This window comes from Tachyglossus aculeatus, chromosome 20, assembly GCF_015852505.1.
Source record: "Tachyglossus aculeatus isolate mTacAcu1 chromosome 20, mTacAcu1.pri, whole genome shotgun sequence".
Lineage (NCBI taxonomy): Eukaryota > Metazoa > Chordata > Mammalia > Monotremata > Tachyglossidae > Tachyglossus > Tachyglossus aculeatus.
Window position 1 is genome coordinate 15,100,308 of NC_052085.1, and position 24,833 is coordinate 15,125,140.

Consider the following 24,833-nt stretch of genomic DNA (forward strand, 5'->3'; position numbering starts at 1 on the left):
CGGCCAACATGGCCCAGTTTAGCCAGTGGTGGCCCAGTCCAGCTGGCACTGGCCCAGACTAGCCAGCATGGCCAACAAGGCCCAGTCAAGCCAATATACACTGGCCCAGACCAGCCAGCATGGCCCAGTCCAGCCAACACTGGCTCAGATCAGCCAGCATGGCCAATGCGGCCCAGTCTAGCCAATGTGGCCCAGCCCAGCCAACGTCATACGTCAAATGGCCAGATCTGCTGACGGTAGAAAGCCCAGCCTTGAAGCGAGGACACAACCTCAGCATGCCAAAGCTCCAATCTCTCCCTCCAAGCTTGAATTTGGGGCCCACTGCTTGATTTGCTCTGAATCAGGGTGGATCAGAAATGGCTACTTCAAATGAACAAAGTCCTCTCTCAAATGCAGCATCCCCCTCCCCACCAGACCCCCTGGGTCCCAGAGTCCTCCAGGGCAGGGCTTCAGTCGCCTGGGTGCCCAGGACCTTGGAAATGGGAATTACGGATTTAAAAAATATCCTACCCGCAATATTTCTTTCACACAGCTGCTGTCTCCGGATCCACCATCCTGAAAACAAAAGAAAAACATGGTTGTAAGCTAGATCCAAAATGTGTTCAGGGGAAGGATGTGCTGTTACATCCCACAGATATCCCCAGTGCCTTTTTTAAATTAGATAAATGAAGAGCATTTTTTGCTGGCAGAATCTACTTGTGACGTCTTCATTTTAAAAGATGAACTTCTGGCGTTCAACTAGCCTTTGGGTATTTTCAAGGACAATAACACGGAGACAGTTTAAATAGGAAATCTGAAATGGCAGTGATGCTCAACGTCTCCCAGTGCTGAACTCCCTCTCTAAGTACATCAGGCAATCAATAACAATAAAACAATAATAATAATAATTATAGTGTTATAATATTACATAATAGTATTACACTCATAGCAATAGTGCTGCTCATGACAGTGGTATATGAAGTAGTGTGGTCTGATGGAAAGAGCATAGAAAATCCACTTGCCTGCTGTGTAACCTTGAGCAAGTTATTGAGCTTCTTTGTGCCTCAGTTTCCTCATCTGTAAAATGGAGATTCTATACTGATTCTCCCTCCTACTTAGGCTGTGAGACTTCTGTGGGACGGGGCTGTGGCCAACCTGATTATCTTGTATCTAGCCCAGTGCTTATTAGAGTGCTGGGCAGAGAGTGAGCGCTTAATACTTAGCACAGTCACGTACAGGGCTGGATCAACTCTCTTGTGGGCCCATCTTATTGTCTGCTGTGGAACCTCCATCAATTGACAACCGATAAAAAGAGCAATGGTGGCATTTGTGAAGCATTTACTATATGCCAGGCACTGTACTAAGTGCTGGGCTCGACACAAGCAAATCGGGTTGGACAGGGTCCCTGTCCCACATGGGGCTCACAGTCTTACTCCCCATTTTACAAATGAGGTAACTGAGGCCCAGAGAAGTTGAGTGACTTGTCCAAGGTCCCACAGCAGTCAGAGTGGGGATTAGAACCCGGGTCCTCCCAGGCCCAAGCTCTATCCACTAGGCCACACTGCTTATTAAAAGTACATGCACTTAGAGAAGTAGCACATCTCCTTGAAATATTTATATATCTATATGTACATATATATAACTATATGTGTATATATATATATGTGTATAATAAATATTAGTGTCCATCTCCCCTTCTACTCACAGTGTGTAGGGATTGTGTCTGTTATACTGTCATACTGTACGCTTCCAAGTGCTTAGCACAGTGTACTGATACTGCAAGTATCAGTCACTGATACGAGTGACTGATTGACTGCATGGACAGGGAGTCAGAAAGTTATGGGTTGCAATCCCTGTTCCTCCACTTGCCTGCTGTGCATCCTTGGGCAAGTTACTTCACTTCTCTGTGCCTCAGTTACCTCATTTGTATAATGGGGATTAAGACCATGAGCCCAATGTGGGACAGGGACTGTGTCCAACCAGACTATCTTGTATCAACCCCAGCGCTTAGCACATAGCAAGTGCTTAACATATTCCATAATGTAAAAAAAAATCCAAAAAAACCCCAAAAAACCCACACTCTGCCAGGATAATGTAAGGACCTGAGGGAGGGGAAGTGGTACTGGAGAAATGGCCCAAAGCAACTCATGGCTGAAAACACAAAAAAAGCTGATTATTATGCCAAGCACAAAGAGCTGGAAGAAGCAAGGCTCAAGGTAAAAAAGCAAAAACCAGGCAGTTGCAGATCCTGGGGAAATGGGCCGCCTTTCTGAAGGAGTCTAGGCCACACATTTTATTTTCCTACACCTCTTTAACTCTTTCCTTTCACAGCCCCTTAGAAGGCTGTAGCCTGCTTTGGTGATGAGAATGCCTCTGAATTTCAAAAGAACCTTTTTTGCACGTTTTCAAAGTCCTTCACAAGAATCATAATTACAATGGTGGCATTTGTTAACTGACTACTTAATGTGCCAAACAAAGGAGTAGATATAAGCAAATCAGATCGGACACACCGTCTCACCCAGGACCCTCAGTCTAAAGGGGAGGACGAGCACACATTTTATCTGAAAATGATGCTACCTTCACGTAACTCTCTCATCCACAGAATCAAACATATTTGAGTGCTTACTTTGTGCGGAGCACTGTACTGAGTGTTTGGGGGAGTACAATAAAACAGACTTTTGTAGACACGCTCCCTGCTCACAAGAAGCTTACAGTCTAGAGGGGGAGTCAGACATTAATACAAATAAATTACAGATAAGTGCTGTGGGGCAGAGGGAGGTGGGAAAAAAAGGAGCAAAGGCAACACAGAGGAAATGTGAAAAGAGAAAATGAGGGCTTAATTAGGGAGAGGCCTCTTTGCCTTCAACAAGGCTTTGAAGGTGGGGAGAGTAATTGTCAGACAATTTTGTGATTGATTCTGTGGATGAAAGAGTTATGTGAAGGTAAGATAGGAGGGGCAAGGTGATTGAGCACTTTAAAGCCGTTGGTGAAGAGTTTCTGTTTGCTATGGAGGTGGATGGGCAACCCCTGGAGGTTTTTGAGGAGTCAGGGAACACAGAAGCATGGACGGTGCCCAGAACCTCGACAGTACCTTCAACTTCCTGTCTCAATCGGCATCTGAATCTCAAGGAAAATAAGGCCCTGAAAAGTGATAGTCACAATACTCACTTGGCAGCTTGTCACTTGTTTGTCACTTCTTTTAGACCGTGAGCCCACTGTTGGGTAGGGACTGTCTCTACATGTTGCCAACTTGTACTTCCCAAGCGCTCAGTACAGTGCTCTGCACACAGTAAGCGCTCAATAAATACGATTGATTGACTGATTGTTTGGAAATCAGATCTGCACACCTTGATATGGGGGTGGGGCATATGTCTGTTTTTTGTTCATGTATTCAATTCATTCAATCGTATTTATAGAGCATTTACTAAGCACTTAATAACAATGGTATTTGTATTGTACTCTCCCAAGCGCTTGGTACAGTGCTCAGCACACAGTAAGTGCTCTATAAATGTGACTGACACCCACTAAGCCATACCTTCCTCCACCCATTGGGTGGGAAGAGGTGCCTGGTGGGAGAGACACAGGCTTCCTGCCCCATCACCCGCCTACTTTCCATTTACAATAAACATTTTGATGGAAGTCAACACAGGGACCTGTCATCCTAATTACCATCCAGCATCTTCTCCTCCCACACTACCACCCCGAGGTTACTGCAGTGAGGCCTCTTTCGGGAAACCCTAAGAAAAATAAATATGAACCAGGGAAGCCATCCATAAAATCATCTGGCATAGAGCAGGAAGGCCTATACCAGGTGACTGGAATGGAGACATAACTTTCTGCTATCACTTGGATGGGAGGTGGAATGTGGAAAGCATAGAGAGCATGGATTGCTCCAAGTCAGGTACCTTTACTCCCATACTGGTTCGGGCCTAGTGTGGACCATCATCATCATCAATCGTATTTATTGAGCGCTTACTGTGTGCAGAGCACTGTACTAAGCGCTTGGGAAGTACAAGTTGGCAACATATAGAGACAGTCCCTACTCAGCAGTGGGCTCACAGTCTGAAAGACCATGGACAAGCCTCAACACACCCTGAGGGCTGTCTCTATATGTTGCCAACTTGTACTTCCCAAGCACTTAGTACAGTGCTCTGCACACAGTAAGCGCTCAATAAATACGATTAATTGATTGATTAAGTTCTGAACATGAGCCACTTTTGTGAATGGGGTTTTAATATAACCCCTTCATTTGCATAAGCCCACCCCCAGCTGACAGAGCCAGCCCCCCCATTGGCCCTCCCGGAGGAGCCCCTCACAGGCGCGAGCTCTGATTAGTCCCCGTGCTGTCCGTCAGGTTCCGGGCCTTTTCATTGGTGGTTGAGCGCCTGGTTGGCATCCCTTGTTCGCCAATGGTGTCCGTTCATCACTTTTAGTCCCGCCTCCAACGGTCCATCTCTCCCCTGCTCGTGGCCCAAGCCGCCATCTTAGAGCCATATGGCCTGAGGCGAGGGCAGAGCACCCCCAAAAAAAATCAAGGTGTTGGGGAACCATGGGGAGCCAGGGTCAATCTCAAACTGAGGTCCCAGGTGCCCTGCAGGGTCCAGGTGTCACTGCACCCCCTTTAATAAGTGTATGTGTGTGGCAGGAGCAGCCAATATGTTGGCTTGACTCTCCCTTCCCACAGCTTGGTAGACGTCAATCCACACCCTTGTTTGGAGCTGGGGAAGGAAAAATGAGGAAGAACCGCCTTTGTGTTAGAAGCAGCTTGGGGATGCCCTGAGCAACAATGACTCTAATAATAATAATAATAATAATAATAATAGCATTCATTAGGCACTTACTATGTGCAAAGCACCGTTCTAAGCCCTGGGGAGGTTACAAAGTGATCAGGTTGTCCCACGGGGGGCTCACAGCCTTAATCCCCATTTTACAGATGAGGTAACTGAGGCCCAGAGAAGTGACTTGCCCAAAGTCCCACAGCTGACAATTGGCAGAGCTGGGATTCGAACCCATGACCTCTGACTCCAAAGCCCGGGCTCTTTCCACTGAACCACGCTGCATATCTATTATGCAAAATAATAATAGTTATTATAAATGCCTATTATGCAAAATAATAATAGTTATTATAAATAAATAAATAATATTTATTTTATGAATATTGTTTTATAAGTTTATAAATATTATTTATTAAATATTTATAAAATATTTTATAAATAAAATAGTTATTTTATTTTGTTAGTATGTTTGGTTTTGTTCTCTGTCTCTCCCTTTTAGACTGTGAGCCCGCTGTTGGGTAGGGACCGTCTCTATATGTTGCCAACTTGTACTTCCCAAGCGCTTAGTACAGTGCGCTGCACACAGTAAGCGCTCAATAAATACGATTGATTGATTGATTGATTGCTTCTCAATCTATCTATGCATGGGCCTCTGGGTTAGAGATCAGGTGGGCCTCCGCTCTCTGCCCCAGGCCACAAGTCTGAAGAAGGGAAGGGGACCGCTTTCTGCATGGCTTAGTGGAAAAAGCCCCAGCTTGGGAGTCAGAGGTGGTGGGTTCTAATCCCCACTCTGCCACTTGCCAGCTGTGTGACTTTGGGCAAGTTAGTTCATTCATTCAATCATATGTATTGATCGCTTACTGTGTGCAGCACACTGTACTAAGCACTTGGGAAGTACAGGTTGGCAACATAAGGCAAGTCCCTTCACTTCACTGTGCCTCAGTTCCCTCATCTGTAAAATGGGGATTAAGACTGTGAGCCCCACGTGGGTCAATCTGATTACCTTGTATCTACCCCAGCACATGGAATAGTAAGCGCTTAATAAATACCATCATTATTATTCAATCGTATTTATTGAGCCTTTACTGTGTGCAGCGCACTGTACTAAGCGCTTGGGAAGTACAGGTTGGCAACATAAAGCAAGTCCCTTCACTTCTCTGTGCCTCAGTTCCCTCATCTGTAAAATGGGGATTAAGACTGTGAGCCCCACGTGGGTCAATCTGATTACCTTGTATCTACCCCAGTGCTTGGAATAGTAAGGGCTTAATAAATGCCATCATTATTATTCAATTGTATTTATTGAGCCTTTACTGTGTGCACCACACTGTGCTAAGCGCTTGGGAAGTACAAGTTGGCAACATAAGGCAAGTCCCTTCACTTCTCTGTGCCTCAGTTCCCTATCTGTAAAATAGGGATTAAGACTGTGAGCCCCATGTGGGTCAATCTGATTACCTTGTATCTACCCCAGCGCTTGGAATAGTAAGCACTTAATAAATACCATCATTACTATTCAATCGTATTTATTGAGCCTATACTGTGTGCAGGGCACTGTACTAAGCGCTTGGGAGGGTACAATAACAAAGAGACACATTACTAACCGCAAAGAGCACACAGTCTAGAGGAGGCTCGCTTTTCACTAAGCATCGCTGTAGCCTTGCTGTGGGCAGGGAATGCGTCCATTTATTGTTGGCTTGTACTCTCCCAAGGACTTAGTACAGTGCTCTGCATACAGTAAGCGCTCAATAAATACGACTGAACGAATGGATTAAATTCCCCCCAGGGGATCAGGCTGGGGAAAATGGTAAACTCCACAGGTGAGGGAGGAAACTGCAATAGGCAAATCTCTCCAGGTTTCAAAAAAAAAAATGAGCGCATGTTATTTCCTCGCAATACCAAAGAAGCCACCAGTCACATACAAATTGCTCCTTATTTTCACCCCTGAGCTTCCTGTCCATGGGATTGCCTACAACAATAATAATAATTACAGTATTTGTTAAGCACTTACTGCGTGCCAAGCACTGTTCTAAGCCCTGGAGGAGATACAGGGAAATCAGTTTGGACACATTCCCTGTCCCACATGGGGCTCTCAGTTTCAATCCCCATTTTACAGATGAGGTAACAGGCCTAGAGAAGTGAAGTGACTTGTCCAAGGTCACACAACAGACAAGTGGTGGGGCTGGAATTAGAACCTATGACTTTCTGACTCCCAAACTCATGCTCAATCCACTGCACCATGCCGCTTCTCAAATATATATTTCCCCCTCTAGATTGTACGCTCGTTTTGGGCATAGGATGTGCCTGTTTATTGTTATACTGTACTCTCCCAAGTGCTTAGTACAGTGCTGTGCACACAGTCAGCACTCAATAAATATGATTAATCAATCAATCAATCATATTTATTGAGCGCTTACTGTGTGCAGAGCACTGTACTAAGCGCTTGGGAAGTACAAGTTGGCAACATATAGAGACAGTCCCTACCCAACAGTGGGCTCACAGTCTAGAAGGGGGAGACAGAGAACAAAACTAAACATACTAACAAAATAAAATAAATAGAATAGATATGTACAAGTAAAATAAATAAATAGAGTAATAAATATGTACAAACATATATACATATATGCAGGTGCTGTGGGAAGAGAAGGAGGTAAGATGGGGGGAAGGAGAGGGGGACGAGGGGGAGAGGAAGGAAGGGGCTCAGTCTGGGAAGGCCTCCTGGAGGAGGTGAGCTCTCAGCAGGGCCTTGAAGGGAGGAAGAGAGCTAGCTTGGCTGGTGTGCGGAGGGAGGGCATTCCAGGCCAGGGGGATGACGTGGGCCGGCGGTCGATGGCGGGACAGGCGAGAACAAGGTACGGTGAGGAGATTAGCGGCGGAGGAGCGGAGGGTACGGGCTGGGCTGGAGAAGGAGAGAAAGGAGGTGAGGTAGGAGGGGGCGAGGTGATGGACATCCTTGAAGCCCAGGGTGAGGAGTTTCTGCCTGATGCGCAGATTGATTGGTAGCCACTGGAGATTTTTGAGGAGGGGAGTAACATGCCCAGAGCGTTTCTGGACAAAGATAATCCGGGCAGCAGCATGAAGTATGGATTGAAGTGGAGAGAGACACGAGGATGGGAGATCAGAGAGAAGGCTGGTGCAGTAGTCCAGACGGGATAGGATGAGAGCTTGAACGAGCAGGGTAGCGGTTTGGATGGAGAGGCCACAAAAGAGCAGCTGCCCGGATTTGTCTGGCCCCGACTGGCTCCTCCGGATTCCCAGAGCCCCTCCGCCAACGAAACATCCTCGCAGCAGCCTCGAGAAGCAGCGAAGGGAGTTCCTAAAGGTGCAGGGCTGGGACGTGGTAGACCTGATAAAATGAATGAAGTGTGAGTGGGGAAATTCTTTGAAAATGATTTTTCTGGTGGAAAATTCCTTGTGAGAGGCAAACCTGCCTGAGGCAAATCTTGTCTGTGGAAAGGGCTTTAGGTGGAGCTCTGAGCCCCTAATCATGCCCCAGAGCCCGCCTGAGGAAATTCATCCTCAGGTTAGGAGCATGCTTGATTGATGGAGAGTATTTAGGACTTTTCCGGCCTCCCAACACGTCCCTCCCAGACTGCTGCTGCTGTCCCGTTCTGGCAATGCCACGAATCCAAGAGGAGCGGTAGCAGCATTCCACAGAGCAGAGTGGACTGGGATTGGGATGCCTGTTTTGGGGGCTCTGGTCTGGGGGAGCAGGCTGCCCTTTATCCAAACCCATGTACGGCTGGGCGTCAGAAGGATCTAGGTTCTAATTCCGCCTCTGCCACTTGTCTGCTGTGTGACCTCTGGCTAGTCACTTCACTTCTCTGGGCCTCAGTTCCCGCATCTGCAAAATGTGATTAAGGCTGTGAGCCCTAAAATAGCAATGATGTTATTTGTTAAGCGCTTACTGTGTGCCAAGCACTGTTCTAAGCACTGAGGGAGATACAAGGTAATCAGGTTATCCCATGGGGGGCTCACAGTCTTAATCCCCATTTTACAGATGAGGTAACAGGCACAGAGAAGTTAAGTGACTCGCCCAAAGTCACACAGCTGAGAAGATCAAGGTACAGAGTAGTAGGTGGGCATTATAGGAGCGGTGAGTGTGGGCTGGACTATAGTCAGAGATCAGCGAGGCAAGGCATGGGGGAGAGAGCTGAGTGACCGCCTTAAAGCAACTGTAAGGAGATTTTATTTGATGTGGAAATGGATGGGAAACTTCTGGAAGTTTTTGAGGAGTGGGGGAACATGGATTGAACATTTCTGGAGACAAATGATCCGTGCAGCAGAGTGAAGTATGGACTGGAGTGGGGAGAGACAAGAGGCAAGGAGGTCAGCCAGGAGGATGATAATCAATAATCAAGGCGGGATAGGATAAGTGCTAGGATTAAAGTGGCAGCAGTTTAGATAGAGAGGAAAGAGTGAATTCTAGAGACGCTGTGAAGGTAGAACCTACAGGATTTTGTGGCAGATTGAATCATCCAGTTGAATGAGAAAGATAAATCAAGGATAATTCCAAATTATGGGTTTGTGAGGCAAGGAGAATGGAATTGAAAAGGATCTGGTTTCTAATCCTGGCTCCACCATGTGTCCACCGTGTGGCCTTGGGCAAGTCGATTCACTTCTCTGGGCCTCAGTTATCTCATCTGCAAAATGAGGATTAAGACTCTGAGCCCCATGTAGGACAGGGGCTGTGTTCAACCTGATTAGCTTGCCTCTACCCCACGCTTAGTACAGCACCTGGCACATAATAAGCGCTAAACAAATACCTTAAAAAAAAGAGAAGGAAGAAGAGCAGGAAGAGAAAGAGTGGGAGGCAGGGAAGGAAAATATAAAGGAGCGGTTTCAGGATCAAATTCATGCTATGAAGATGGCAAATGCTATTAGAGTATCCAATAAATTAAATGGATTAATTGGCCAGAGATTTGAGAGAATTTAATTAACAATAAATCAATAAAATAATGCAACATGAAAAATCAATTACATTCCTGTTTACATCATTTCCCTTCAAACAATTCTGTTTGTGTGTCTCCAATTAGGAAGCCATTAAAGATGCTATAAATTGAAACATAATAAGAATCATTTATAATGGTAATTAGTATTCATTCCCAAAGAGCCAAGGCTAATGTGATTATTTCAGATTGCCTAATAGATAAGGGTTAAAGGCGGCTTTGTTGTAGGTATGCTTTAACAGCATTTAGTGAATATTTAACCCTAGAAAAAGGTTTTTCTTGGAACAATCTCAAAGCCACGGAACTCTGAAATCATAATGGTTTTCAGCCTTAAAATGACAAAAGGGAGGCATTCATTCATTCAATCGTATTTATTGAGCACTTACTGTGTGCAGAGCACTGTACTAAGCTCTTGGGAAGTGCAAATCGGCAACATATAGAGACGGTCTCTACCCAATAACGGGCTCACAGTTTAGAAGGAGGAGACAGACAACAAAACAAAACAAGTAGACAAAACAAGTAGACAGGAATCCATACTGCAGACTGGCCCCGTAGACAGAGCCTGGGAGTCAGAAGGTCATGGGTTCTAATCCCGGCCCCGCCACACGTCTGTTGTGTGACCTGGGGCAAGTCAGTTCACTTCTCTGGGCCTCAGTTCCCTCACCTGAAAAATGGAGATTAAGCCCTGTGTGGGACAGGGTCTGTGTCCAACCTGGTTACCTTATATCTACTACAGCACTTAGTACAGTGTCTGGCACATAGTAAGCGTTTTACAAATACCATAATAATACTATTAATGTTATTATTTTTATTAAATGTCTTGAATAATCAACACACAATTTAATATACTAGTATTTATTCATTCATTCATTCAATAGCATTTATTAAGTACTACTATGTGCAGAGCACTGTACTAACCACTTGGGAAAGTACAACACAACAATAGACACATTCCCTCCCCACAACAAGCTCAGAGTTAAGAGCTTTAAAGCTTTATAGTCTATAGCTTTAATTCTATTATAGCTTTAATTCTATTTGTTCTGACGATTTTGACACCTGTCTACATGTTTCGTTTTGCTGTCTGTCTTCTCCTTCTTGACTGTGAGCCTATTGTCGGGTAGGGACCGTCTCTATATGTTGCCGACTTGTACTTGCCAAGTGCTTAGTACAGTGCTCTGCACACAGTAAAAGCTCAATAAATACGACTGAATGAATGGAGACGAGGGAGACAGACATCAATACAAATAAATAAAACTACAGATATGTACATAAGTGCTGTAGGGCTACGGCTGTGGGGAAGAGCAAAGGGAGCAAGTCACAAAAGAGAGTGGGAGAATACAACTGAATGAATGTATAGAGACTAGGAGACAGACATCAATACAAATAAATAAAACTACAGATATGTACATAAGTGCTGTAGGGCTATAGCTGTGGGGAAGATCAAAGGGAGCAAGTCACAAAAGAAAGTGGGGCTTAATCAGGGAAGGCCTCTTAGAGGAGATGGGCCTTCAATAAGGCTTCAATAAGGCTTGATGATTGGGCAGTTTGTGGTGGTCAAAGGGTGAAAAATGCCAAGTTTAGTTAACCCAAATAACAGATTTCTTTCTGCAATTACTTAAGCACTCCACTATCCCAAGTATCTTAGACTCCTGGTGCAAGTGTTAGAATCCAAATGTGTTAGCAATGTTCAGGGATTCTATGCGCTAACTCAGACAAGATAAACAACCAGGGCTGCCACCCTGCAGCAGAAGCATCCCTTGTGTTTTTCACAGGATGGGGCAGTCTAACAATCTGTGGGCCATTAAATGAGGCTGTTCCTTCACAGATCAAGGACTGAATAATGATGCAATGAAGACCAGAATGGCTTGCGGGGAGATGAAACTGTTACTTTAATAGCAAGATCAAATCGCTGTAGGGAAGGCTCAAGTGTTCGAAGGCATTTTGTGCCAACAGAATTGGCCACAATGGGTGGCGGGTCTGATTCAAGCCACAGTGGACAGAATAATCGTGGTATGTGTTAATCACTTACCACAGTCAGGCACTTTACTAAGCACTGGGGTGGCCACAAGATAACCAGGTCAGCCACAGTCCCCAGCCTGCATGGGGCTCACTGTTAGATGGGGAGGGGGAACAGGCACTGAATCCCCACTTCACAGATGAAGAAACTGAGGCACAGAGAAGTTACTTGCCCAAGGTCACCCAAAAAGCAAGTGGCAGGGGCCATGATTAGAATTTCATTATTTTTTTATGTGGTATTTGTTAAGCGTTTACCATGTGCCAGGCACTGTACTAAGTGCTCTGGTGAATACAAGCTAAACAGGTTAGAGGCAGTCTAAGTCCCACAAGAGGTTCACAATCAGCATTTTACCATTGGTATGAGGCACAGAGAAGTAAAGCGACTTGGCCAGGGTCACACAGCAGACAAGTGGAGGAGCGGAGTTAGAATCCAGGTCCTTTGATGCCCAGGCTCAGGTTCTTTCCCCTGGACCACGCTGCTCCTCGCCCTATCAACCAAATAGGCTATTGGTGTGGAGGAGGGTGTCCAGATGAATTAAGGGGCACATGGAGAGGAGAGGAAGCAGCAGAGTATAGTAGAAAGAAGGCAGGCCTGAGAGTCAGAGGACCTGGGTTCTAATCCCAGCTCCGTCACTTACCTCGGGCAAATCATTTAACTTCTCTATGCCTCAATTTCCTCATCTGCATAATGGGGCTTCGATGCCTGGTTGCGATATTCGTTAAGAGTGTACTTTGTGCCAAGCACCGTACAAAGCACTGGGATAGATACGATATATACAAATCCGACCCAAACCCTGTCCTTCGTCGGGCTTGTAATCTAAGAAGGAATCATTCTGCAGTTGAGGAAACTGTGGCAAAGAGAAGTTAAAATGATTTGCCCAAGGTCACACAACAGGACAGTGGCAGAGGCGGAATTAAAATCCAGGTCCTCTAACTCTCAGGCCTGTTCTCTTTCCTCAGGGCAACACTGCGTCCTGTTCTCTCCTGTACTTTGACTGTGAGCCCCATGTGGGACCTGATTATCTTGTATCTACATAATAAGCTGAACACATCATCACTACTATTAATATTGTGACTATCATTATTACCATTATTATTATTATTATTATTAGAGAGCTGCCTAGACCCTGTGTCTCCACTTTTCCTTTCCTGTAATTCTCTCCTCGATCCTCTCCAATCTGGTTTCTACCCCCTTCACTCCATGGAAACAAGCCACTCTAAGACTGCCAAATCCAACAGCCTCTATTAGACCTTGTGTCTGCCTTCGACACTGCGAGCTATCCCTTTTTTCTAGAAACATTATCCAACCTTGGCTTCACTCTCTCCTGGTTCTCCTCCTTTCTCTCTGGCCACTGAGTCTAAGTCTCTTTTGCAGGTTCTTTCTCTGCCTCCCACTCTCTGACAGTCAGAGTGCCTCAAGGCTTCTGGTCCCCTTCTATTCTCTACCTACACCCATCCCCTTGGAGAACTCATTTGCTCCCAGGGTGTCGACTACCATCTTGGTGTTGATGATACCCAAACTTATCTCTCTCTTTCTCTGTAGCTTGTATTTCCTCCTGCCCTCAGAACATCCCTGTCTGGAAGCCCCACCCACATCTCAAACTAAACATGTCCAAAACCAAACTCCTCATCTTTCCACCCAAACCCTGCCTTTTCCACCGCTGTGGCCAATACCACTATCCTCCCTATCTCACGAGCCGGTAACCTTGGCACTATCCCTAACTCATCTCTCTCATACAACCCATATATGCAACTTGTTACCAAATCCTGTCGATTCTACTATCACTAAAACCGGCCATTTCCTGTCCATTCAAACTGCTACTATGCTGATCCAAGCACTTATCCTATCATTTATTCATTCAGTTGCATTGATTGAGCGCTTCCTATCTGCAAAGCACTGTACTAAGCGCTTGGGAAAGTACAATACAACAACAGACATATTCCCTGCCCACAATGAGCTCATCCTATCCCATCGCGACTACTGCACCTGCCTCCTAACAGACACCTGACACTTCTCCCTATTCCAGGCCATACTTCACTCTGCTGCCTGGATCATTTTTTAAAAAAAAGTTCAGCTTGCATCTCCCCACTCAAGAATGACTGCCTAACCACCTTATCAAAAAGAAACTCCTTACCAACGGCTTGAAAGCACTCCATCAACTCATCCCATCCCACTTTACCTCACTGATCTCCTACTGCAGCCCAGCCCCGCACACTTTGCTCCTCTAGATCTTATCTGTCTCAGCACCAACCCTTTCTCACATCCTTATCCATTTATGTCAGACCATGGCTCTCCCCACCTTCACAGCCTCATTAAGGTCACATCTCCTCCAAGAAGACTTCCCAGATTAAGCCCTCTTTTCCCAGCTCCCTTCCCTTCTGTGTCACCCATGGGCCTGGATTCATATCCTTTGGGTACTTGATATTCACCCCACCCTCAGCCCCAAAGCACTTATGCATGGATCAGTAATTTATTAATATTCATGTCTGTCTCCCCATTTAATAATAATAATGGCATTTATTAAGTGCTTGCTATGTGCAAAGCACTGTTCTAAGCACTGGGACTGTAAGCTTGTGAGCAGTAAATATGTCTATAGACTCTGTCATACTGTACTGTTCCAAGCTGTTAGTACAGTGCTCTGCACACAGTGAGTGCTCAATAAATTCCACTGAAATTGCTTGATTAACTGATTGAGGTTCCAGGTCCCCTAGAGTCAGGACTCCACTTCCCCTAAATCTACATTTGCTGGGGATTGAGAAATCTGAAGCCTGAGATGAATTCATAGGTGCTCAAATGCTGGGGTCCACCTCCAACTAGAGCTCCTAAGATCTGCATCTTTCCCCCAGCTCAATTCCTGGCTCATTCTATAATAATAATAATGGTACTTGCTAAGTGCTTACCATATGCCAAGCCCTGATCTAAGCACTGAGATAGATAAAAGTTCTCCCTGTCCCCCATGGAGCTATCCTCAATCCCCATTTTACAGATGAGGTAACTGAGGCACAGAGAAGTGAAGTGACTTGCCCAAGGTCACACAGCAGACAAGTGGCAGAGCCAGGATTAGAACCCAGGTCCTTCTGACTCGCAGGCCTGTGCTCTATCCACTAAACTAAGCTGTTTCTATGAGGTATCTTTATTACCAGCACCATTATCCCCATCATACCCCGGGGTTAATAACAATTAATAATTGTGGTAATTGTTAAGTGCTTATCACGTGCTAAGCAGTCTCTGTCCCACATGGGCCTCGCAGTCTAAGTAGGAGGGAGAACAGGTACCTGATCTCCATTTACAGTTGAGGAAATGGAGGCACTGAGAAGTTAAGTGATTTGTCTAAAGTCACACAGCAGGGAAAGCAGGAATTAGAACTCATGTCCTCCGACTCCAAGGCCTGTGCTCTTTCCTCTAGACTGTAAGCTCCTTATGGGCAAGAAACGTGTCTACCAACTCTGGTGTATTGTATTCTCCCAAGCACTCAGTATTCATTCATTCATTCATTCATTCATTCATTCAATCGTATTTATTGAGCGCTTACTGTGTGCAGAGCACTGTACTAAGTGCTTGGGAAGTACAAGTTGGCAGCATATAGAGACGGTCCCTAGAGCACTCTGCACACAATAAGCGCTCAATAATGCCATTGATGATGATGCTTTGTACGCTCCCAAAGTACTTCACACACTCCTTCATCTTGATTTGATTTCAGGTAAAAGGGGCCTTAGAAGAGTAAGCGGGTCATGCCGATGGCCAGGGAAAAACAAAACAGCCTAACCTAAAATTGGAAAGGCCAGCCGGGGGCCTGCAATCAGAAAATGCCTGGAGCAAGTAAAAGAGCTCAGGGAAGACAGAGGACCCTGACAACCACAGCTATCCCACCAGGAAGCCTGAAACGGTGATAAGGAATCACTGGTTTTCAAACTGATTTTGCAAATAACATGGCTGCACTACAAAATGCAAATGAAAAACGCCACTGTGCCATCTGTCCAATAACATAGCAGGACAAGAGGAAAGATCAGAAAGAGATGCTATTGGAAATCAATTTTTCTAAAACTGGCATTTTAAAATACTCCAAGATCATAACGCCAGCATCAAATATTGGCCAAACATTAGGTCCCTCTTATAAGTCACAAATAATTCTGCTGGAATGATCTTTCTAAATTCCACGGGCTATAAACATTTTTTGATGGTATTTTTTAAGTGCTTAATATGTGCCAGGTCACTGTACTAAGCGCTGGGATAGATGCATGATAGACGCCTCCTTCTAGACTGTGAGCCTGTGTTGGGTAGGGACCATCTCTATATGTTGCTGACTTGTACTTTCCAAGCTCTTAGTACAGTGCTGGTGCTCAATAAATATAATTGAATGAATGAATGAATGCTAATCAGGCTGGACACAGTCTCTGTCCCACATGGGGCTCACAGTCTCAATCCCCATTTTACAGGTGAGGTAACTGAGGCAGAGGGAAGAGAAATGAAGTGCCCAAGGTCACACATTATATTAAGGTCTGTCTCCCTCTCTGGACTGTAAGCTCACTGTGGGCAAGGAACGTGCCTGTGTACTATTATACTGTAATAATAATAATGGCATTTTATTAAGCACTTACTATGTGCAAAGCACTGTTTTAAGCACTGGGGAGGATACAAGGTAATCAAGTTGTCCCACGTGGGGCTCACAGTCTTAATCCCCATTTTACAGATGAGGTAACTGAGGCACAGAGAAGTTAAGTGACTTGCCCAAAGTCACACAGCTAACAATGGGCGGAGCCGGAATTTGAACCCATGACCTCTGACTCCAAAGCCTGTGCTCTTTCCATTGAGCCACGCTGCTTCCCCAATAATAAAGGCAGAAGTTAAGCGCTTACTATGTCTCAACCACTGTTCTAAGTTCTGGGATAGATACAAGCTACTGAGGCTGGACTCTCCCAGCATTTAGTACAGTGCCCTGCATACTGTAGGCATTCAATAAATACAATTTAATGAATGAATGAACTTTTAAGCTCTGGGCTGTCCCGGGCCTGGCCCAGAAGGGTTCTCAGCCCAATGGCACCAACTCTCGTTCACGGCTGTCCATCCAGGAACTCCTCCTGGTTGTATGAAGTTCTCCGAATCAACAAGCATGTCACGTACAGCCGGGGAGGGGTGAGGGGTGGTTAACAGCATGGCAGCCTGTGTCTACTTCCCACAGGCAGTAATTGCTTAATAAATGCGATTACTCCTCATCAATGCCCTCGCAAAATAGTTCACACACTGCGTAACAACTGGGAAGCCCACCTGCCTAAAGTGCTGTGCCGACGCCTACGTAGCTTTGAATACAGACACCAAAGTTGGATTTTTCTTGCCAAAAGGGCCGTGACCTTTGGAGTGAATACTACTTCATTTAAAACAAAATTACAGCCCAAATGGATTTGTTTGGGCATTCATTTACGAAATGTTCCCATTTCAGGCCACATTCAAAGACGCAGTGGAAGACGTCGGAACGTAATATTGCGCTCTCATCACTGGCATTAATTGTCATCAGCGCCGAAGTTTGTTTATAGTGCTGAATGATTTTTAATCCTCAGATAATTATGTTGATGATCAAATGATCCTACATGATTTGATTTTTAGAAAATGTGTAATATAAGCAATTTGTTCTTGAATACAAAATGGGAGCTCTTGTCATTATACTACGCTGGTGCTTTTTTCTCCAGGGAGATGCAGGATTTCTGAGTGGCAATTTATAGTAGTTCATTACAGAAATAAACCAGACCACTTCAATGTGCTATCAAAATGATGCTGTACGAGTATAACAAAATAGTTCTTGTGAAAAGTGAAACTGTCAACCAATAGTACTTATTGAGGGCTTAGCCTGTGCAAAGCACTGTACTAGGCCCTTGGGAGATGACACTAGTTAGTAGATATGGCCTGTCTTGTCCTGTGCCTTATGCTGTCAAGTCATCTCCGACCCATAGCGACGCCGTGGACACATCTCTCCCAGAACACCCCAGCTCCATCTGCAATCATTCTGGTGATGTATCTGTACAGTTTTCTTGGTCAAAATCCAGAAGTGTTTTACTATCGCCTTCTTCCACACAGTAAACTCGAGTCTCTGCTCTCGATTCTCTCCCATGCCGCTGCTGCCCAGTACAGTGAGTTTGTAGCAGGTTACCTTCCACTCACTAGCCACTGGCTAAGCTAGAAATGGGACGGGTAGGCCTCTGCTTGATTATCCCTCCCGTAGCTGAGACTGGTAGATTACTGGAAACTTTCCAGATGTGACCCTGAGAGGGGTCCAAAGGAGCTTACAATCTAATAACAGCTGAGAATAGTCCTACTGCCATCACAAAATCTCTAGCATCTGCCCATTCCCCTCCATCCAAACAGCTACAACACTGATGCAGACTTATTTCCCACTTAGACTACTGCATCAGCCTCCTCGTTGACCTCCTTCTCCCCCGTCTCACCCCACTATCCAGTCCAAACTTCACTCTGCTGCTGGATCGTTTTTCTGAAACACTGTTCAGTCTACATCTCCCCACAATTTAATCAATCAATCGTATTTATTGAGCGCTACTGTGCACAGCACTGCTTGGGAAGTACAAGTTGGCAACATATAGAGACGATCCCTACCCAACAGTCGGCTCATAGTCTAGAAGGGGGAGACAGAGAACCAAACAAATCATTAACAAAATAAAATAAATAGAATAGATATGTACAAGTAAAATAAATAAATAAATAGAGTAATAAATACATACAAACATATATACATATATACAGGGACCTCCAATGGTTGCCCATCCACCTCTGCATCAACCAGAAACTCCTTACCATAGGCTTCAAGGCTCTCTCCCTTGTTCAGATTAATCAAAGTTTACTTTTAAATGAGCGCTGCAGATGGGATTTTAAAAACTACCCTACGGTACATGATATGCTTTTGATCATACAATGGAGTAATTACTATTTCATGAAGAAAACTATCAGATTTTGAAAACATCTCTCATGAACACTGTTTCCTTTGTTGGGTTGGCAGCATGGACCCCAAACTGACGGGCCCAAACAGTGGCAAAAAATTCCCAAACTGCCATATGCGGATAATTGAACCTTAAAAGAAAACACTCTAGAGGACGTGCAAATAATGGTGGGTCGGTTTACAAAGTTCTTGACTAGCCTACATCCATGAAACAGAAGCAGCGCAGCTTAGTGGATAGAGCACAAGCCTGGGAGTCAGAAGGATCTGGGTTCTAATCCTGAAAGCCACTTGTCTGCTATCTGACCATGGGCAAGTTACCTCTCTTTTCTGTTCTCGTTAAATCATCTGTAAAATGGGGTAACCACTTGTCTGCTGTGTGACCTTGGGTAAGTCACTTAACTTCTTTGGGTCGCAGTAACCTCAACTGTAAAACGAGGATTAATCAATCAATCAATGTTATTTATTGAGTGCTTACAGCATGCAGACCACTGTTCTAAGCGTTTGGGAGAGGACAGTACAACAGAGTTGGTAGACACGTTCCCTGCCCACAGCTATTTTACAGTCTAGAGGGGAAGAGACATTAATGTACATTAAGTAACTAAAAATATATGATTTTAGATATGAACATAGGCGCTGTGGGGCAAATACCAAATATCTGAAGGTCACATATCCAAGTGCATAGATGACACAGAGTAGAGAGGTTGTCGGGGAAAAGAGGGCTCAATCAGGGAATGCCTCTTGGAGGAGCTGTGTCCTTAAGAAGACTTTGAAGGAGGGGAGAGTGATGGTCTGATGTACATGGAGGGGGAGGGAATTCCAGACTAGTGGGAGGAGGTGGGAAATGGGTCTGTGGCGAGATGGACAAGAAAGGAGAACAGTGAGCAAGCATGCACTAAAGGTACATATCTATTCTATTTATTTTATTTTGTTAGTATGTTTGGTTTTGTTCTCTGTCTCCCCCTTTTAGACTGTGAGCCCACTGTTGGGTAGGGACTGTCTCTATATGTTGCCAATTTGTACTTCCCAAGTGCTTAGTACAGTGCTCTGCACATAGGAAGCGCTCAATAAATACTATTGATGATGATGACTGTAGTTGGAGATCAGCGCGAATCTTAATAGGACAGGACGAGCTGATTGTGTGCTTTAAAGCCAATGGCAAGGACTTCTGTTTGATGCAGAGGTGGATGGGGAACCCCACCCCACTCTTGAGGAGTGCGGAGACATGGACTGACGTTTTTCAGTCTATATAATATATATAATAATATAAAATATATATTATAATATATAATAAAATGAAAAATGATGGATAAGTGCTGGGGGGCTGAGGGTGGCCCTTGGCTTTTCCTCCCTCCCTTATGTACATATCTGTCATTCATTTATTATTTGTACTGATGTCTATCTCCTTCTCCAGACTGTAAGCTCGATGTGGGCAGGGAATGTGTGTGTTTATTGTTGCACTGTACTCTCCCGAGCACTTAGTACAATGCTCTGCATCCAGTAAGCGCTCAATAAATACAACAACAAATGAATAATTATCAAGTGCTTAGGTGGCACAAATTTAAGTCCATGCGTGATGATGAAAGAACAAGTAGGGGAAAGGAGAGCTTAGAGGGGGAAGGCTTCTTGGGGGAGATGTGACCTTAATAAGGCTTGAAGGTGGAGAGCATAGTGGTCTGTCAGATATGAAGGGGGAGGGAGTTCTAATCTCCTCCATAGCATGGCTTCAGTTAGAGTATCATGACAGAAGTCAAGGAGCTTCTATCCTCTCTCTCCTTCCCTCAATAATAATAATAATGGCATTTGTTAAGTGCTTACTATGTGCAAAGCACTGTTCTAAGCGCTGAGGAGGATACAAGGTGATCTGGTTGTCCCACATGGGGCTCACAGTCTTAATCCCCATTTTACAGATGAGGGAACTGAGGCTCAGCGAAGTTAAGTGACTTGCCCAAAGTCACACAGCTGACAAGTGGCAGAGCCGGGATTTGAACCCATGACCTCTGACTCCCAAGCCCGTGCTCTTTCCACTGAGCCACGCTGCCTCAATCCCCAGTATTCCCCGTCTCAATGGCTTACATGTCCTCTGGTGGAAGTTCAGCGCTGCCTAGTCCCTCCCCGGCTTCTAACTCCCAGCCAGTGAAATAGGGAAGGGTGGAGTGAGGAAGAGTGAATTTTCTGGGGCGGGGGTCTAAGTGACTGCAAGAAGGTGAGGGCAGCTTCTCTCTTCCTCTCCAACTCTCCTCCGTGATGTCTTTGTGGGAATGGCGGGTGACATACAACACGCCCTCAAAGACGGAGGGCCTGCTCAGAGCTGCCTGCCACCCCCGAGCAGAGAGAACCAGACAGAGGCCCAGGGGGAAGGAGGCCCACTCGGAGCTGCCTGCCATCCCACAGCGCAGAGAGCTAGACAGAGAGGCCCAGGGGACGGAAGGTGACAGCCTCCTCAGAGCTGCTTGCCAACCCGAAGCAGAGAGACAAAGACGGAGAGGCCCTGGGGGATGGAGAATCACAAGGGTTGCCTGCTATCCCAGAGGAAAAAGGGGGAGACTGAGGCCTGCGCGATGGAGGTCACAGCCTCCTCAGAACTGCCTGCCATCCCAGAGCAGAGAGAGTCAGGGAGAGGCCCGAGAGGATGTAGAATCATGGCCCCCCGGAGTTACCTAACATCCAAAAGCAGACAGCCAGACAGAGGCCCAGAAGGATGGAGGGTCACAGCTTCCTCAGAGCTCCTTGTGATCCCAGAGCAGAGAGAGAAGAGAGAGAATCAATCAATCAATCAATCATATTTATTGAGCGCTTACTGTGTGCAGAGAACTGTACTAAGCTCTTGGGAAGTACAAGTTGGCAACATATAGAGACAGTCCCTACCCAACAGTGGGCTCACAGTCTAAAAGGGGGAGACAGAGAACAAAAACGAACATACTAACAAAATAAAATAAATAGAATAGATATGTACAAGTAAAATAAATAAATAAATAGAGTAATAAATATGTACAAACATATATACATATATACAGGTGCTGTGGGGAAGGGAAGGAGGTAAGATGGGGGGATGGAGAGGGGGACGAGGGGGAGAGGAAGGAAGGGGCTCAGTCTGGGAAGGCCTCCTGGAGGAGGTGAGCTCTCAGTAGGGCCTTGAAGGGAGGAAGAGAGCTAGTTTGGCGGATGGGCAGAGGGAGGGCATTCCAGGCCCGGGGGATGACGTGGGCCGGGGGTCGATGGTGGGACAGGCGAGAATGAGGTACGGTGAGGAGATTAGCGGCAGAGGAGCAGAAGGTGCGGGCTGGGCTGTAGAAGGAGAGAAGGGAGGTGAGGTAGGAGGGGGAGAGGTGATGGACAGCCTTGAAGCCCAGGGTGAGGAGTTTCTGCCTGATGTGCAGATTGATTGGTAGCCACTGGAGATTTTTGAGAAGGGGAGTAACATGCCCAGAGCGTTTCTGGACAAAGACAATCCGGGCAGCAGCATGAAGCATGGATTGAAGTGGGAGAGATACGAGGATGGGAGATCAGTGAGAAGGCTGATGCAGTAGTCCAGACGGGATAGGATGAGAGCTTGAACGAGCAGGGTAGCGGTATGGATGGAGAGGAAAGGGCAGATCTTGGCAATGTTGCGGAGCTGAGACAAGTGAGAGGCCCTAGGGGATGTAGAATCTCACCCCATCAGAGCTGCCTGCCATCCCAGAGGAGAAAGAGTGAGACCGAATCCCTGAGGGATAGAGGGTAGCAGCCCTGAACAGTTACCTGCAATCTCAGAGCACAGAAAGTCAGAGTCCCAGGGGGGTGGAGGGTCACAGCCTCCTCAGATCAGTCGGCCACCCCAGAGTAGAGAGAGCCAGCAGTTCCAGATGGCAGTTCCCAGGAAAAGCTTCTGCAAAACGCACTGCACGGTAGCTAGTTATACCCAGATTAACTCAGGAATCAACTTCTAGGGCAGGCAGACACCTCAAGAGCTTTTCCAGATTAGCCCTTCGGCTCCAGGAGAGTTCCAGAGAAGGAGCGTGGCTTAGTGGCAAGAGCACAGGCTTGGGAGTCAGAGGTTGTGGGTACTAATCCCACTCCACCACTTGTCACCTGTGGGATTTTGGGCAAATCACTTAACTTCTCTGTGCCTCAGTTATCTCATCTGGAAAATGGGGATTAAGACTGGGAGCCCCAACTGGGACAACCTGATAACTTTGTATCTTCCCCAGTGCTTAGAACAATGCTTGACCCCTAGTAAGCGCTTAACAAATACCATCATTATCATTATTATTCCACAACAAACCAATCCAGAAATGTTGTTGTTACGTTGTACTTTCCCAAGATCTTAGTACAGTGCTTTGTACACAATGAGTGCTCAGTAAATACGATTGAATTGAATTGAATTGAAAGGTGGCTGTCCAAACCTCTTGTTGAAATTCCAAAGGTGAGGATAAGCTCCTTGAGAGCAGAGTGATCTCAACATACTCTAGTACACTCTTCCATTCATTCATTCAATTGTATTTATTGAGTGCTTAATGTATGCAGAACACTGTACTGGGCACTTGCGAGAGTACAACAGACAGACATATTCCCTGCCCACAACAAGCTCACAGTCTTCCACCAGCTTAGAACCCAGTAAGCACTCAATAAATATCCTTGAGTTACTGAGGAACTTCACAGCTGGGGTTTTAGGTCATGGCTAGTGGAAAAAGCACACACCGGTCAGTTAGAGGACCTGGAGTCTAATTCCACCTCCACCACTTGCTTGCTGTCCTTCCTACTTAGACCCAATGTGGGATAGGGACTATGTCTGACCTGATTATCTTGTCTGTACCCCAGCACTGAATATAGTGTTTGGCTCATAATTAGCATTTAAATACCACAATTATTATTCTTACCATTACTGGAGAAGCAGCATGACCTACAAGAAAAAGGACAGGCCTGAGCAGGTCACTTTACTTCTCCATGCCTAAATTACCTGATCTGTAAAATGGGAATTAAGACTGTGAGTCTCAAGTGGGACTTGGACTGTGCCCAACCTAATCAGCTCGGATCTACCCCAGAGCTTAATACAGTGGCTGGGACATAGTAAGTGCTTAAAAGTGGCGTTTTTTTAAAAAAGCCACTTAACTTCTCTGTGCCTCAATTCCCTTATCTGTAAAATGGGGACTCAATATCTACTCTCACTCCTACTTAAACTGTGAGTCCCATGTGGGATCTTATTATCCGATATCTACCCTAGCCTTTTGTACAGTGTTTGGCACATAGTAAGTGCTTAGCTAATATCATTATTATTTCAGGGACCCCAAGTCCTATGGAATAATAATAATAGAGGAATTTGTTAAATGCTTCGTCTGTGTAGTAGATACAAGATCATCAGGTCAGACACAGTTGCTGTTCCTGTTCTACGGGGGCACTCAGTTTTAGGGGGAAGGACAATTTCAATTAACAGGAATTTAATCCCCATTTTATAGATGGGGAAACTGAAGCCCAGAGAAGTTGAGTGACTTGCCCAAGGTCACCCAGCAGGCAAGTGGCGGAGCTGGGATTAGAACCCGGGTTTTCTGACTCTCAGGCCTGTGCTCTCCCCACTAGGCCTCACTGTTCTTTCTCGGGAAGCTCTTCATGAATTCTTTTCGCTTCAGTTTAAGTCTGTCGCCTCTTGCCTGATCCTGATGGGGGAAATTGTTCCTAGCTGTGTTCCCGTGACTCAGTCACGGCCTGCCCTGGGGGAAGCGAAGTGTGGTGGGAGAGTCAGCAGGTGCCAACGCAATCCACCCGGTGGGTTCGCTCTCCCGCCAACAGGAACCATGAGGTGTGCATGCTGACGGGGTGAGGGGAGTGGTGGGGCCAGTTGGGCTCAGACAATGAAGGATTCCTTCCCCAAGAGAGGCCGATGCGGTGCCCACACACACTAACACCCACGTACATGCCTCTTTCCGCTTCGCCAGGACTTGAAAACCGGACTGAAGTAGACAGATGGGACTTACGAGACAGCGGGAGTGGATTCACAGCTTCTGAAAGCCCTTTTCCAAAGGAAAAATGTCCTTGTCTTCTCATCCTAGTCACTCCCTCAGCACCCCCTCTTTAGAACATATCGGCTGGGGGAGCTGAACTCCCAGCAAAGATAACCAGGAAGGGGAGTAATTAAAATTGAGTTCTTTCGACTTCCTGGGGGGTTCCACTGCAACAGCTAATTGCCTCTGCTAATCTTGTCT

The 24,833-nt window shown here is 45.8% G+C and overlaps 1 protein-coding gene across 1 annotated transcript in view; it reads right to left on the reverse strand.

Annotated features, from left to right (window-relative positions):
* Positions 1–24,833, reverse strand: part of AFF3 (AF4/FMR2 family member 3) — a 318,921-nt gene that overhangs the window by 159,185 nt on the left and 134,903 nt on the right. Inside the window, exon 4 of the mRNA XM_038761937.1 lies at positions 511–555. Within this exon, the coding sequence (XP_038617865.1) occupies positions 511–555 (45 nt within the window). The remainder of the gene's footprint in view (positions 1–510; positions 556–24,833) is intronic.